At 36.4% G+C, this 16,034-nt stretch overlaps 1 protein-coding gene across 2 annotated transcripts in view; it reads left to right on the top strand.

Moving 5' to 3' along the window:
• The window catches only part of DENND6A (DENN domain containing 6A), a gene marked incomplete at its 5' end in the record, with an annotated part of 51,891 nt that overhangs the window by 22,142 nt on the left and 13,715 nt on the right, over window positions 1-16,034 (top strand). Inside the window, 9 exons of one of the 2 annotated variants that reach the window (XM_082662767.1) lie at window positions 825-937; window positions 3,018-3,098; window positions 4,600-4,705; window positions 5,310-5,389; window positions 6,485-6,547; window positions 7,342-7,397; window positions 13,097-13,219; window positions 13,705-13,800; window positions 15,878-15,972. In XM_082662767.1, coding sequence (XP_082518893.1) covers window positions 825-937; window positions 3,018-3,098; window positions 4,600-4,705; window positions 5,310-5,389; window positions 6,485-6,547; window positions 7,342-7,397; window positions 13,097-13,219; window positions 13,705-13,800; window positions 15,878-15,972 — 813 coding nt within the window. The remainder of the gene's footprint in view (window positions 1-824; window positions 938-3,017; window positions 3,099-4,599; window positions 4,706-5,309; window positions 5,390-6,484; window positions 6,548-7,341; window positions 7,398-13,096; window positions 13,220-13,704; window positions 13,801-15,877; window positions 15,973-16,034) is intronic. The other variant, XM_082662768.1, reaches the window with a different exon arrangement.

The raw sequence follows: 16,034 nt of genomic DNA, 5'->3' as shown, positions 1-16,034 counted from the left end.
ATCTGCTTTTTTTTTGTTAGTTTTGCTTAGTTTGTTGTATTTTTTAGATTCCACATGTAAGTGATATCATACATAGTCTTTCTCTGTCTGACTTATTTCACTTAGCATAATGCTCTCCAGGTCCATCCATGTTGCTGCAAATGGCAAAATTTTGTTCTTTTTTATGGCTGAGTAGTATTCCATTTGTGTGTGTGTGTGTGTGTGTGTGTGTGTGTGTGTGTGTGTATCATATCATCTTTATCCATTCATCTGTTGATGGACACTTAGGTTGCTTCCATACCTTGGTAATTGTAAATAAATAAGGCTGCTATGAACGTTGGGGTGCCTGTATCTTTTCAAATCACTCTACTGATTCTTATAGTAATAAGATTCTTGCTTTTCTTTATAGTTTTATCACCGAACCATGTATTCCTAAACACTATTGTTTAGTTTGCCTGCTTTATTTAAAAAAAAACTATGTAAATGGATTTGAACAATTTGTGTTCTTTTATATTTGGCTTCTTTTGCTCATAATTATGTTTGTGAATCAACATGACATGCACACAGTTTTCAAAAAGTTTTAATTACATAGAGAAAATGGAATAGGAAAAACAGTAGAGGGACATAGGAGTTAAGATGCATAGTTTACTAATGCCTTTGCCTTTAACCAGCAAAGATGGCTTAGAGCAAGTCGAACTGTCAGGATCTCTTTTTTCTTCTCTAAAGCATGATAGAATGTGTTTCAGTAATTGATAGGACCCCTTTAGCTCTAAGATGTGATGAAACTGGATAAATAAATGTTATACTGTGCTGCCCTTAATTTCTTTCATTTTTGTTTTCATTAGGTTGTCTTGGAGATACCCAGTTTTGTTTTAGATTTCGACAGTCTTCTGGGAGGAGGGTGTCACTGCATTGTCTCCTGGATCAATTTGAGAAAGATTTACCAGTTTACTTAAAGGTTGGAAAAGTAGTAATAGAATAATGTCTATGTGAGAGGAAACTTTAGAACTCAGTTACTCAGTTACCTCTTATAGCATTCAGAAATATTGTGCTTTTGTTTTGTTACTGTATTATACTGCTGAATTTCCTGAGTCTAATTCATAAGGATTTAGCATGTGAGTGAAAGAGACTTTATAAAGTTACTATTCTTAAAACATAATGCCATTGTGAATTATAGAAATTAGAATGTTGAATTAATTTCCTTTCACGTGTTAAAACTCTTTGTTTAGATGTGGAAGTGGGGTGATAGTATACCAGTAAATATCACCCAGAGTTGAAGATTCCCTGTGGTAATCCCTACCTGCTTTATAGTAGAATTATTGTTGTCTCTTTTTGATTTTTGAATAAACTTTGGTTTATTGTTGTTGTTTATTAAAAACAATTTTAATAATTCAGATGATTCCTGAGTGTAGAATTTCTGTTTGGTACTTCATACTTTTATCTCTAACTACATGAAGAACATTTCCATCTGGATGTCCTATTAGCACATCCAATAAGAACTTGACATATTTTGCCTAAAATAAGTATTTACAGCTTACCTTCCTGGTTCCACTAATGACAGGAATCCTCTTCCAGTTAGCAAAGATGTTACCTTTTGAAATGTCTCTTATAGCCATCTTGTCCTTTTCATGACCATTTGCTATCACTAATAACATATTCTGTCAACTGCTGATAATAATAGCTACCACTTATTAGAGCTTTTTATGTTCTTGGCATTGTATCAGTAAGCACATATTATCTTATTAATCCTCCCTATATTGTTCCAAAAGAGTTCCTTTTGCAAATGAAGGAATTGAGGGCTATTGAGGATAAAAATATTTGCCCAAAGACGTCCATCTTCTGTCTTTTTCAGTGCAATATATCTTAACACAGTGTTCCCAGCTAAAGTGTACATATATATTACATAAAATAAATAAAATCTAAAATGATTACTTATTGCTTAATGAATAAAGAGCTAATGATAGTAATATTTCCTGGTTCTCACTTTTTGGGCCTTCCAAAATAAAACCTTTGCCTTTCAAATTTCCAGCTTAATCTCCTTTCTATACATGTGCCATATATTAGCTAAATAGAACTGTATGCTTTTTCCTGAGGTAGCTTGTATTTTTCTATCTCTGCGTGGTTTTGCTCAAACTCTTGGCTGTCTAAACTTGAAATGTCTTTGTCTTTGTTTAAATCATATCCATCCTTCAATGCCCAACTCAAAACCAGCTGCCTCCGCAAAATACTGATCGCCATAGACAGAAGTAACCTCTTCCCCCTTGGCCTCTTTGTAACACTTTGTGCTTTTTTGCATGGTACCTGCCCTCCTATCACATACTAGTCATTTTTGTACTTTTCTTATCACTCTTCGTTTGTGATCTCCTTAAGGAACTGTGTCTTACACATCTTTTTATCTTTTCTAACACAATGCCTTGTTCAGAGTAGGTAGTCAATAAATATTTGCTTAAAGAATAACAATCAAATAAGGAACTGGACCAGAGTTTATTCCATTAGGATATAAAAACTTTTAAGTTTTTTGGACCTTTCAAATTGTATGTTGATAAATATTCCAGTGTTTTATTATTGTTGGGTAAAAATATAACTGTCTATGTAAGATTCATATTGGCATTTAACTCCTTTTATTTTCTCTCTTGAAATTTTGCATTAGTATACCTCATAAGACTGATGCCTAACTCAGAATTGTAGGCAGAATTTTTTCAAAACTAAGTATAGCATTGGGGAAAACAGAATTTGATTGTTTTCCTAACTTCCATTAACTACCACAGATATGAATAAAGAACATAAACAGAGTAAGTTATAGGGGGTAAAATCTGACCTTAGTACTTTAGTTATGATTATTTCATCTGTGGGCAAGTTAGCAGGTTTTTATCTGCCAGTTATTGTCATGATTGTTGTTTGCATTGGTGGAAAAGCATAACTAGCTCTTTGTGTGTACCTCATATCTCAGTTCAAGTTTATAAAGGAACCTGCTTTTAATAAGAAAGGATGGCTATATATATATTTTTTTTTTTTTAAATTTGTCACTTCTTTTATAGAAGGATCCTGCCTATTTTTATGGATATGTGTATTTTCGACAAGTTCGAGACAAAACTCTAAAAAGAGGCTACTTTCAGAAGGTAATTTTCATATACATTAACAGAAAAATATTTTTACATTGTGGTTAGAAGAACAGAAATTATTAGAATGAACAGTCTTTAAAGTGTTTGATATTTTATCTTTAAACATACTAGAATTTATATTTTATCTTTTTTTTTTTAGATTGTAGACACCTGTCCTTCGTTTTTTTTGGCTGCATTGGGTCATTGTCGCTGCATGCGGGCTTTCTCTAGTTGGGGCGAGTGGGGACTACTCTTTGTTGCGGTGCATGGGCTTCTCATTTTGGTGGCTTCTCTTGGAGCACGGTCTCTAGACACGCGGGCTCAGTAGTTGCAGCACGCGGACCCTAGAGCGCACGGGCTTCAGTAGTTGTGGTGTGTGAGCTCAGTAGTTGCGGCGTGCGGACTCAAGGGTGTGCGGGCTTCATTATTGTAGTGTGCAGGCTCAGTAGTTGTGGCTCGCAGGCTCTAGAGCGCAGGCTCAGTAGTTGTGGCACATGGGCTTAGTTGCTCCGCGGCATGTAGGATCTTCCCGGACCAGGGATTGAACCCGTGTCCCCTGCGTTGGCAGGCGGATTCTTAACCACTGTGCCACAAGGGAAGTCCCTAGATTTTTAACTGCTATTGAATTTTGCCTTCCTGCTATCTCTGTACTAGATTCCTGACAGTAAGTTGCAGTTATTGTATGAAACTGTCAAAACTCAGAAGAATCTGTTGAATTTTCACATTTTAGAATAAGGGAAAGAGTAAACAGACTGTAACATAGTTACAGCTAATAAAAGCCTGCAATATCTTTTTTTTGAAGAGCTAGTAAATATACTTGATCAACATCTTAGTCATTATTGTTCCCACTCTAAATGTACAATCTTTTTGTTTCTAAAGATATATATATATAAATATCAATTAATTCCAATTTAATCCCAGCTAACAGGGACACACCTTTACCTTTTGTAACCAGAACATGCCCTGACCACTAATTGATGCTTAATGGAAAGATAAAAAGTAGTTTTCAAGAAAATAGATTTTTAAAAAGTCAGCATAATCTATATCTGAAGTGGTCACAAACTATAAAGTCACAATTTCTAAGAATGTGGCTAAAACCATTGAACTCTAAAATATAACAGTCATAGCTCTTAGTCAGAAAAGGCATCACAATTTGCACTTTCCTTTTTAGGAAGAGTTTACCTAGCTAATTCCTAATATTGCTTTGCTGACAGCAATAGTAGCCAGGCTTTGGAATTATCCATGACATTAGTTTGTTTATAGGAAATTCTTTTTCCTGCACAGCAGGAAAATCTGTGAATGTGTCTTTATGCTCTTAAAATATAGTAATAAGGTTAAACTTCTGGTGTTCTGCCACTATAGTTTTATGTTTCTTTTAACCATCTACTGTAAAAGCCTTTTTATTTTAAAATCCACACTTTTCGCTGAATTTGGCTTGTTAGTAATTGATTATATAAGAAATGGCAAACTAAAATTATAACCATTAAGAAATTAAACATTGTTTCTTTTTTCCCTCCAGTCCTTGGTTTTGATCAGCAAACTACCTTATATTCATTTTTTTCACTCTGTGCTCAAACAGATAGCACCAGAGTATTTTGAAAAGAATGAACCTTATTTGGAAGCAGGTAAGTTAAACATTGTGGGAGTTAGGTACCTTTATGAAGGAGTTTTAAATTTTTTACTGGAAATGAATGAAAAAAAATTAGTTAAGAATTTTAAGGACTATAAGGTAGGAGAGAGAGGTAAAACAATTCTTCTGGCATATTTACCTACAAACACCAAAGATCCTATCTTTTATTTCTCCTTTTGCAGCACGGATGATGCCTATTTTTTAGGATAATAATAAACAAATATTGAGTTGCCAATTCTGATACTCAGAGTACTGTTAAACAGAAATCCTTATGTCACTCAATACAGAGAGAAGACATCTGCTAGGTGGTGTGCTTTTGTAGCTAATTTTAGTAGTAATAAATGAGTAGGAAAACTCCCTTTAAACCTAATCTGTTGCTTTCAAAACATGTATTAACCAATTTATATCCTAGAACATAGATGTATATCTGGTGAAATATAAGATATTTTCAGTACTTTTGCCTTTTATCTTCCATCCTTCCCAGTGTATTTTTTCTGCTATATAGAAAGCATAAAGTGGAGTTCTAACTTCTAATGTTCCATTTTTAATATTTTAGTATTTCCACTTATACTAAAGAGATATTTTACTATATTTTTCAGCTTGCAATGATGTTGATCGATGGCCTGCACCAATGCCAGGGAAAACATTACATCTGCCTATTATGGGGGTAGTAATGAAGGTAATAATAGCTTATATTTCATTTGTCTCCTTTTTTAGGAAGCTCACACATGAATTTTGCTTTTTAACTTCCTAATAACATTCAGTCCTGTTGTTGCTTTCACTTGTCATTGATGTGAGGAGTTACAAAGGTACCGCAATTTATCCTGCTGCACAGAACCATTAGTCACACAACTCCAGGGGTCACCAGCCCCATTTTCATCCTGTAGAGTTTACATGATGCTGTCATTCTTATACAATGCATGTGAATGTAAATGCCACCTCCTAGAATTGTGCAACTTCATGGCCCTCCAGAAATGGATGGTATTGTAGAACACTTGTAGAATTGAGTATGAGTTAGTAAAATTTAAAAGAAATTAGGAAAGCCATTGGTTCTTAGTCTTTTTTTTTTTTTTTTTTTAATACAGCAGGTCATTGGTTCTTAGTCTTAAGTGATCTTTTTTAATGTGTATTTTCAGACCAACATGTCCATCCCAGGGTATTGTTCTCTACTAAGGTTTTTTTTTTAATACGATGAATTAGCATTTTGCTCTCAGGCTTTGTATGAATGTGCTGTAAGTGCTTTTGCAATTCATTTTCAAGTTGAACTTATTTTTGGCAATGTTCTCTCTTTAGATGTGCTCATTTCTGTAGGACCTCTGTTCTGTTTTTTCCATGGGAAATCATCAAAAGTAGGTCTGGGTTGAGAGTTCTCATGGTTCCCTGTGAGATTTATCCCATAGTTTGGCAAGCTTGAGAGGGTGTGTTTGGGTGTGTGTATATTAATGAAGCAAAGATTGGAACAATAAACAGGAAGTGGTATGTAGTTGATGGCCTTTTCTGTTTTTCAGCACGTTTGCTTCTCAGTGGGTTAGTGATTTCTGTGTGTATGGGAATGTGGAGACCTTGGTTCACTTACCTTCTGTTGTGACTAAAAATAAATATGACTTTAGTTTTTAATCTGACATAAGTATTTTGTTTTTATGGCTTTTTAGGCATTGTTGAGTGTACCTTTTTAGCATCAGGATAGAGTGCTTCTGATCCCTCATTGTAGCAGGACTCGCAAGTTATAGAAAGGTCATTCTTTTGTAGCCAAAGTTAATTTCTTCTCTTTTAGGTACGGATTCCCACATGTCATGACAAGCCTGGGACAACTCAAATAGTGCAGTTAACGCAGCAGGTAGTGTGCTACTGTGGTAGAATAATCCAGCATATATAGTCTCTTTAACAGAAATTTTAAACTAGCAAATGTAGAGTTTCTTGGGTTTATGATACCTTTCTGAATATCACTGAAATATCCCATTAAATAATTTTTAATGAATTGATAATAAGCTTCCTATTTTCCGATTTTTTTTTCTTGTTCTTTCTCTAGCAGACACTGGAGAACTCAGAATTTATACTGTAATTGTGAGGACAAGGAGAAAATTATCTTTTGAAAAATTAAACAAGGTTTAATTCTAACAAAACCTCTTATCGTAGAAGAGTGGTCAACAGACTTCTGTTTTTAGGAAACTTAATCAAAAGGATTCTGTAGTTATAATTGCCCTTCATTTTCCCCAAAGTTACATTTGTTCATGGGTGGGGATGAATTTTTCATTTGAAACGATTTAACTCGTATATTAGCACTCCCATTGTCCTTTGAATTAAATAAAAATGGAGAGCAATAGGAAAACAAATTTTGCCTGTTATATATGTCAACTGGTATTATGATAGTATTCATACAGTTGAGAATTAATCTAACATCTGACCACTGGATTAATGTTTTATCGGTGGAATCTATGTTGTCCTTGACCTGCTGTGTTAGGGGAGACTGTTAAGACCCAGTCTCTTTGTAGCTGCTTCTGGAGGAAGAGACTCTTAGAAGACAGGGCAACATGGCTGATTGATGATGAGATAGATAGGCATATTATAAAAGTCAGTTTCTGGCAATTTTGGTGACATCTTGTCTATTTTTTTTTCTTTTTTATCTCTTAGGGAGACACACATATATCTGTTATTTTACCTACTGTTCATGAGGTGGATCTTTTCAGGTAAAGACTAAAAAATTTTGTTAACTGCCTTGTCTCGTTTGCTTTATGATATTGTTGTTAATTTCTTTAGAAAGTGAATATTCCCATATAAAATGTGGAAAAAACTGGAAGAAAATAGTCATGTTTCACATGTTGTAAATCAGTGGTTCATCCCTGACTGCATGTCAGTTACTTTGACTACTAGGGAAATTTGGATATGGATTGGGTATTACATGGTAGACACAAATTATTTTTGTTTGGTTGGGTGTGAGAATGGTAAATAAATAATTTTTTTTCTAGGGATGGCCTTTTTTGGGGAGTTGGGGGGAGTGGGTTGAGAGCATAAAGCATGATACTACAGAATGGGAATATAAAAGTGGTGCTAAAAGAAGACTGTGATTTCCCTACAAACCCCTCATTTTAGTAATTCTACACTGCCGTTAATTTGATGTATACCACCAATATCTATTAAAGGTTTCCTCTCGAATATTTAATACTTACCTCCCCCCAATAAAAACTACTTTGTGTAACAGATATTATTAGTGTAATACAGAGGTTTCAGAGAATGCTTCATCTTGTAATTGTACTTCCTATCTGTTTGTGCCCTTGCTGATAGATAACATTACTATACTTCAGAGAAAAACTAATTTGCAACTTTGATGCCTTAAGGGCATCCCACTATTAAAGTCAGTTGGTCAGATGTTTCCATATAGGTCTTTTCCATTTTTCCTTTGCTTATTTTAAAATTATAAATGTACATATATAATATATAAATTATATATTTAAAAATTATACATATATACTGTACTGATCACTTTTCTGTAAATTTGTGATTATTTCAAAATTTTACATATATAAATATTTATATAAAATTTATGTATCTGTATAAAATTTTGAAACAATCACAGATTTTACAGAAACGTGGTCAGTATAGTAAACTTTTTTTTCCTAGAACCATTTGATGGTAAGTTGGAGACCTGATGCCCCATCTTCCCTTAATACTTTAGTGTCTGTTTCCTACAAGTAAGGACTCAATGCAACCATAAAAATTGGGAAATTAACATTGATAAATTAATACCATCTAATACTAAGACCACATTCAAATGTGTCCAGTTGTCACAATAATATCTAGTTCAGAACCGTCTGTTGCATTTAGATGTCATGTCTGTTTAGTCTCAGTCTGGAATAGCTCCTCAGTCTTCCTTTCATGGCCCTGACATTCTTGTGGATTACAGGACAGTTATTTTACAGGAAATTCCTCAGCTTGGGTTTGTCTGGGATTTACTCATAATAAGATTCAGGCTCTGTATCTTTGGCCAGGAGGTAGCACATAAAGTTGGCTTGCCTCATTGCTGATAATGTTCACTTTGATATCTTTATTAGTGTGGTGTTCTCCAAGCTTCTCCATTGATAAATTATTCTTTTTCCTTTTGTAGTTAAATATTTTGTGAGGAGATACGTTGTGAGGAGATACGTTGAAACTATACGTTGAAACTATGAAACTATTTATTTATTGTTGTGTAATAAGTTACCCCAATACTTAGAAGTTTGAAAGAACAAACATTATTTCACACAGTTTCTGAGAGTTAGGAATCTGGGGACTGCTCAGTTGGATGGTTCTAGTTCTAGATCTCTTGTGAGGTTGCAGTCAAGATGTCAGCTGAGGTTTTAGTCAGTTGGACAAGTGGGGCTGGAGGGTCTGCTTCCCTAGAAAGCTACTTTAGCTGTTGGCTGGTGGTCACAGTTCCTTGTGACTGTTGGCAGGAGACCTTCATTTCCAGCCATGTGGACGTTTCCAAAGGGCTGCTTAAATTTTCTCACAACATTCAGCAGGTGATCTGAGAGAAAGCTGAAGTCACAATGTCTTTTATGACTCAGGCTTCAAAGTTGTATATTATTGGGACTTACCTGCAAGTCGAGTGGTTAGGACTCTGTGCTTCCTCTGTATGGGGCACGGGTTTGATCCTTGGTCGGGGAACTAAGATCCCACATGCCACACGGTTAGGGTGACCTCGGAGCACAAAAAAACCTCTGAGTGATTAAAGCTTAGGCCCACTAGCCAAAGCATAATATCACTTATTGATCCAAAAATTGATCAACGGAACAAGTTACCCTAGGGATAACAGCACAATCCTATTCTAGAGTCCATATTGACAATAGGGTTTATGACCTCGATGTTGGATCAGGACACCTCAATGGTGTAACTGCTATTAAAGGTTCATTTGTTCAACGATTATTGAAAAAAAAGTTGTATATTATTGCTTTAATTTACTCTGTTCATTAAGTGCAAGCCACTAACCCAGCCCACCTAAGATGGTGAGAAATAGGTTCAGTGCTTTAAAAGGAGTGTCAAAGAATTTGTAGAACTATTTTAAAACATTGCACCATGTATGTATATCTGTATGGATTTTTGGTTTCTTGTTTTATTCAACAGGTTATTAAAATCCATTATTCTCATCAGTTTTTGATGTTCAAATTGTCCCCAGTTTGGCCAGTGAGAATCCATTTCATGCTGGCCTCTGTTTTTCTTTTTTTGTCATATCCTTTTCATTCTTGAAACACTAACTTGTTTGTTCCAGGCTTATCTTTTTTTTCTAACTAAAAAAATTGATATATAATTCACATACATAATATTCACTCTTTCAAAGTATACAGTTCAATTGTTTTTAGTATATTCACAGAGTTGTGCAACCACTACTACTGTCTAGTTCCAGAATATTTTCATCACTCAAAAAGTAACCCTGTACCCCATTAGCAGTTAGTCCCTGTGGGCCTCTTCCCTGCAGCCCCTAGTAACCACTAATCCACTTTGTCTCTTTGGATTTGTCTATTCTGGACATATCATATAGATGGAATCATACAATATGTGACCTTTTATGTCTACCTTCTTTCACTGAGCATATTATTTTCATGGTTTATCCATGCAGTAGCATGAATCATTACTTCATTCTTTTTATGGCTGAATAGTATTCCATTGTATGGATATACCACATCCATTAATCCATTGAAGGACATTTGGATGGTTTCCACTTTTTGGCTGTTATGTATAATGCTGTTGTGAACATTTGTATATAAGCCTTTGTGTGGACATATGTTTTCAGTTCTGTTGAGTCCCAAGATTATCTTGTATTTTCTCTTCCCCAGCCCTGGAATCAGCTACTTAGTAGAGAATAGGATTTAGAAGTCAAGATCTGGGCATTAGTTGTGCTCCTTGCTAAGGGAATATCCCTGTTAGTGGACAGAGCTAAGGAAAATATGTATCTGTAAATGCATGTATACATACACACTCATATATAGTATTTAAACACTTTTACATACATATTTATTTCTATATCCATATATATTGAAAACTATAAAGTCACACCAATACCCCTAATTCCACTCTACTTTTTTCCCTTTTCATATTTGTGTTTCTTTTCTCTGACAGAGGAGCTACATCCTATTATCCTTGATTCATTTACTTATTTGATCGGCCCATGTTAGTAACCAATCTCTCGTCTCTGCTGCAACCTTCTTCTCTGAGCAAATGCCTTTCTTATCCTTCTTGGCCTCTGAAACTGCCCACCTGGCTGCTCTTCTTCATGGACACCCTCCTTACCCTGCTTAGGCCCTGCTCCATGCCTGATTGACCCCCCACGTGGTTCCCCTCTTGCCCCAGTCCGGCTTCCATACCCCACTTTAGGCCACCTCTCTTTGTGGATGCCATCCTCACCCTGTCGTGCTCTGACTCCCAGTGCCAAGCCAGCCCCCACGTGGATCCCTCCTTTCCCTACTTGTGCTTCTACACCTTACTGCAGGCCACCCCTCCATACGTTCACCCTCATTCCCCTGCTCTGACACCCCACCATGGACAGCCTCCTCAGCCCACTCTGGCTCTGACCCTCTGCACCTGCTGCCCCTCCACGCCCCTCACAATTCCTGGGCTCTGTCACCCCAAATCAGATCACCTCCACACATGCACACCTTTCTCACTACATTAGGGTTCCAACACCCCCACGACAAGCCACCTCCTCCACATAGATGTCTGCCTTATCTCACACAAGTCCTGATACGCTCTTCAGGCCAGCAGGGCTCTCTTTCCCTCTTGGCAGAGATGCCTACCATGCAGTGTGTTTTGCTGTAGGATTGAATTGTTTAGGAAGGAAGGAGGAAGAGCTCCTTTGCCTTATCCTTGAACTGTTTATTGTTTTTATTTTTGGTTTTTTGCCCTTCCTTCACATTTCTCTTCTTGCCTTTGAATAGTTAAAATGAACTTTCCCTAATTTCCATCTCACAAATTTGTTTCATATTTTTACACTTAAAAGTTACTTGTATTTTTTTCCTTTTCTTTCTTGTGTGTGTATGTTTTCAGGTAGGTAGATTGGTTACTTTTTTTTTTTTTTAACATTTACTTTATTTATTTGGTTGCACCGGATCTTAGTTGCAGCAGGCGGCATCCTTAGCTGCAGCACGTGTGCTCCTTAGTTGCGGCTAGAAGGATCCTTAATTGTGGCTTGCCAGCTCCTTAGTTGTGGCATGTGAACTCTTAGTTGCAGCACGCATGTGGGATCAAGTTCCCTGACCAGGGATTGAACCCGGGCCCCCTGCTTTGGGAGCGTGGAGTCTTAACCACTGTGCCACCAGGAAAGTCCTTTGGTTATGATTTTTATAAATAGATAATGTAGTTTTTTTTCCCTCTAATATACTAGGAAAAATTTTGACCCTACTAGGAGGAAATTACTAAATAAGTAAAAGTTATCAAATTAACTTAGGCTAGATAATGTACCAGAGTTTTGTCCTATAGGCTTCTGCCTAATTCCAGGGCTACTGTAAAAATATGCAACATTTCTGTAGGGGGAGGATCTGCTTAGGAAAGCATTCTGTCGTTTGGTGTTAGAACACCTCCTTGTGATTTGTTTTCCTCATTCTTTAATATTGAAAGCATTGACTTTGAAATTAAGTACATCCAGTAAACATCCTTTGGAAAATTAATTTTTCTTGTTTCCTTCAAAATAGAGTAGAAATTCAAATGTAACAGCAATATTGATAAACTAGATATACTATATGGTACAATAATTTAATAATTATTTTATATGCTTTTATCATTTGTTAGCCATTCTATGTGTCAATATATTACATTTAATTTTGTAAAACTTGGAACAAGTAAAATTGCTATATATTTTTGTGTGGATAAAAGGAACTTATATCTATGTGCATCACCATATTATTATTATTATTATTTTTTGCCTGCGTTGGTTCTTCATTGCTGTACGTGGGCTTTGTCTAGTTGCAGTGAGTGGGGCCTACTCTTCGTTGCAGTGCACGGGCTTCTCATTGCGGTGGCTTCTCTTGTTGCGGAGCTCGGGCTGTATTCGCGTGGGCTTACAGTAGTTGTGGCTCATGGGCTCTAGAGTGCAGGCTCAGTAGTTGTGGAGCACGGGCTTAGTTGCTCCGCGGCATGTGGGATCTTCCCGGACCAGGGCTCGAACCCGTGTTCCCTGCATTGGGAGGCGGATTCTTAACCACTGCACCACCAGGGAAGCCTGGCAGGTGGATTCTTAACCACTGCACCACCAGGGAAGTCCGCATCACCATATTCTAAATGAATTTGTATATCAGGTCAAGGTACACATAGCTGGAAGAATTGTATCAATGTGAAGTTTTTAGAATGATTATATGGGAACTTAAAAAAAACAGGGATGGATAAATAACAGTGTCTCTGCTGCGTAAACACCTTTCAGGTGTTTCTGCCCAGTTTTCCTTCATAGTCAGATGCTTTGGGAGCTGGTGCTGTTGGGTGAGCCCCTCGTGGTCATGGCACCGTCACCATCAGAGTCGTCAGAGACTGTATTGGCACTTGTTAAGTGAGTATATTTGGTTCCTCATGGTGATAGTTGCAACAGTTTACCACCTGTGATATGTTTGCACACTCATTGCATTATCTACACAATAATCCTGTAAGAAGGTAGTGCTCATTATAACACCATTTATTGATGAGAAAATTATTTCAGATTCCATGTTTTTGTTTTTCTGGGCAATAAGCACATTCATTCACTTACATAAAGTTAGCACCTGATAAAAATCAGTTGTGTGAATGGTCAGTGTCTAGAAAAAGGTATGTAGCTAATGAATGATAGAGCCAGAATTTCACCCCGTCTTCTGCCCCAAATCCAGTGTGTTTTTGGTATGCCATCTACATTACATTTTTCCATTTGTCTTTCTAGTTTCCTGAAATGAGTTATAGATAGATGATCCCACTGGGGTAAACTCTGTGTTTAGATATTTCGTAGTTATTGAGTAGGGCCTTTAATTTCTGTCCTTTGTTTTACATGTTATTCTTGCTCTGCAGCTGTATTTCTCCATTAAAGTACTTCAGTGATTTCCGACCTTATTTCACTATTCATGATAGTGAATTCAAAGAATATACCACCCGTACTCAAGCCCCGTGAGTAAACAAAATAACTTTTATTGACCAAGTATTACCTTTATAACCAAATTATGTAGAATTATTTTTGGTAATAATTGAAAAGTTTAAATTTTGAACTTTTGGCAGATAGATTTTATAAAGGAAGCTTTGAGGAGCTGCTGGTAATAATTTCACATTTCAAGAGTCATTATCCTATTTTCTTTGAATGACCTTATTTGTTAGTGGAAGCTATATTGTCTTCCGCTAATTAATAGCTAATTCCTCTAATTTAATAGCTATCTGACTACTTTTACTTCTATCTTTGTTCTTTACTTCAGGACCCCTTATAGCATCAGTTATCTCTTCTTGCTCTGTAACTTCCTTTTCCTTCTCCCTCTTCACTGAATCAGCATATAAACATATAAAAATTCTTCCCAATCTGTAAAAGGGGAAGAAATATCTTACCTTTCCCCTTTAGTTCCTGCTCTGTTGTTCACCTTCTTTTCATAGCTGTTTCTAGAATAACAACAAAAATTTCCATTTACCCTCTCCACTTCTTGGTTTCCTGGTTGCTTCTCAGTTCGTTGCAGGTTGATTTCTTCATCTCTGATGAAGTTCTTGCCAAAGTCATCAAGACCTTTCTCACTGCCTTGAACCTGTGGGCACATTATTGCCCTGTTTTTCCTGCCTTCCCTTTCTTGTAACACTTACTCTATTGACGTTGAAAACATTTTAATCTTTGGTACCGTCTCACCTGGCTGGTGCATCTCAGTCTCCTGTGCAGACTTCTTTTTCTCTGCCAACCGCTTAAATGTTGGTGTTCTCCAGTATTGTGTTCTGGGTTCTGATTTCAGACTGATATTTCTTTCTGTACAGTCTTATCTGTACCCACAGTCTCTGTTAACACCTATGTACTGATGACTGAAATTTATCTTCCTAGTTCAAATCTTTGCAAGGTCTCGACCTCTGTCCAGGTTTTTGTTGTTGTTTTTTTATCGTATTTGCCACCTGGACATCTTAATGGCCCCCAAAATTAAACGTGTTCAAACTGAATTCTTTTTGTCTCCTTCTTTTCTTCCCTAGTTCCATGCCTCTTCCTACTTCATGAATGGTGCTTCTTTTCACTTAGTTATCAAAAACCTAAATTGTCATAAATTTCTCGTTCTTAATGTGCTCCACGTGAAGTTTTACCAAATTCTGTCAATTCAACATCCTAAAATATCTCTCATAACATTTGTTATCTTCTTTCCAGAGCTCTCTTCCTAGTCTTACTACCTCCAGTCTTTCTCGTATTTGCTGTTGCTTTTCCCAAACCTCTTCCCCTTTTTGCACAGCATCTTCCAAATTTCCCCCAGAGTGATCTTTCTAATAAGTACATTTTTGTTCATGTAGCATTCTTCCACTCAGTTCTCTAGTAGCTTCTGTTTGCCTACAAGATAACATCTGAATTTCTTAGCATATTAAGTTGGTACTGAATCATCTGGCCAGCATCTGCCCATCTGCTTTCTTTTCTGACTATTCATTCTTCCTGCTTTGTGCTCTAGGAATGCTGAACTATATGTAGTTTTACAAACAGACCGTGATCTCACTTCATTGCTTTGCACATACTATTCATTCTCCTGCATCACATTTTCTTCCGTTATCCACCTGGCAAAAGACTCCTGTTCATAACTTATATCATGTTATATATCAACTATCCTTCAAAAAAAACCTCCTGTTCATCTTTCATAGCTTTGTGCAAATGTCATCTCTTTGGTGAGGCTGTCCCTTAATCCCCTGGTAGACATAGTTTCTCCTTTGTAATAATTGTACATTTTTTTTTTTTTGTAATAATTGTACATTTTATACCACCTTCACTGTATTCTAATTTCTGGTATCATAATTGGTTATGTATACCGCTTTTCCTGTGTGCTTTTAGAAAGACTGTGTCTTTTCATCTTTATATACCTAGTGCTAAAAATGGTGCCTGGAATGTAGTTGATATGTGGTACCAATGAAGGAAAAGATTATCTTAGTAATCTTTGAGTAAACAGTAGTTCACTCAAAATAAATTGTAAACTGATGGAACATTCATTTTTTCCTCACTTTGGTTTTGTTTTGTTTTGTTTTAATGTAGGCCCTCAGTCATATTAGGAGTAACCAACCCTTTTTTTGCAAAAACACTCCAGCACTGGCCACACATTATTCGGATAGGAGACCTTAAACCTGCAGGTAAAGTATAAACTTGGTGTTCTCGTTTTAGTATGTAAGGTGGATGAGCAGGTTTATTTCTT

The sequence above is a fragment of the Grampus griseus genome (assembly GCF_964374135.1).
Source record: "Grampus griseus genome assembly, chromosome: 10".
Taxonomy (NCBI): Eukaryota; Metazoa; Chordata; class Mammalia; order Artiodactyla; family Delphinidae; genus Grampus; species Grampus griseus.
The sequence above is the reverse complement of the archived record's forward strand: the minus strand, read 5'-3'. Positions and strand labels throughout refer to the sequence as shown.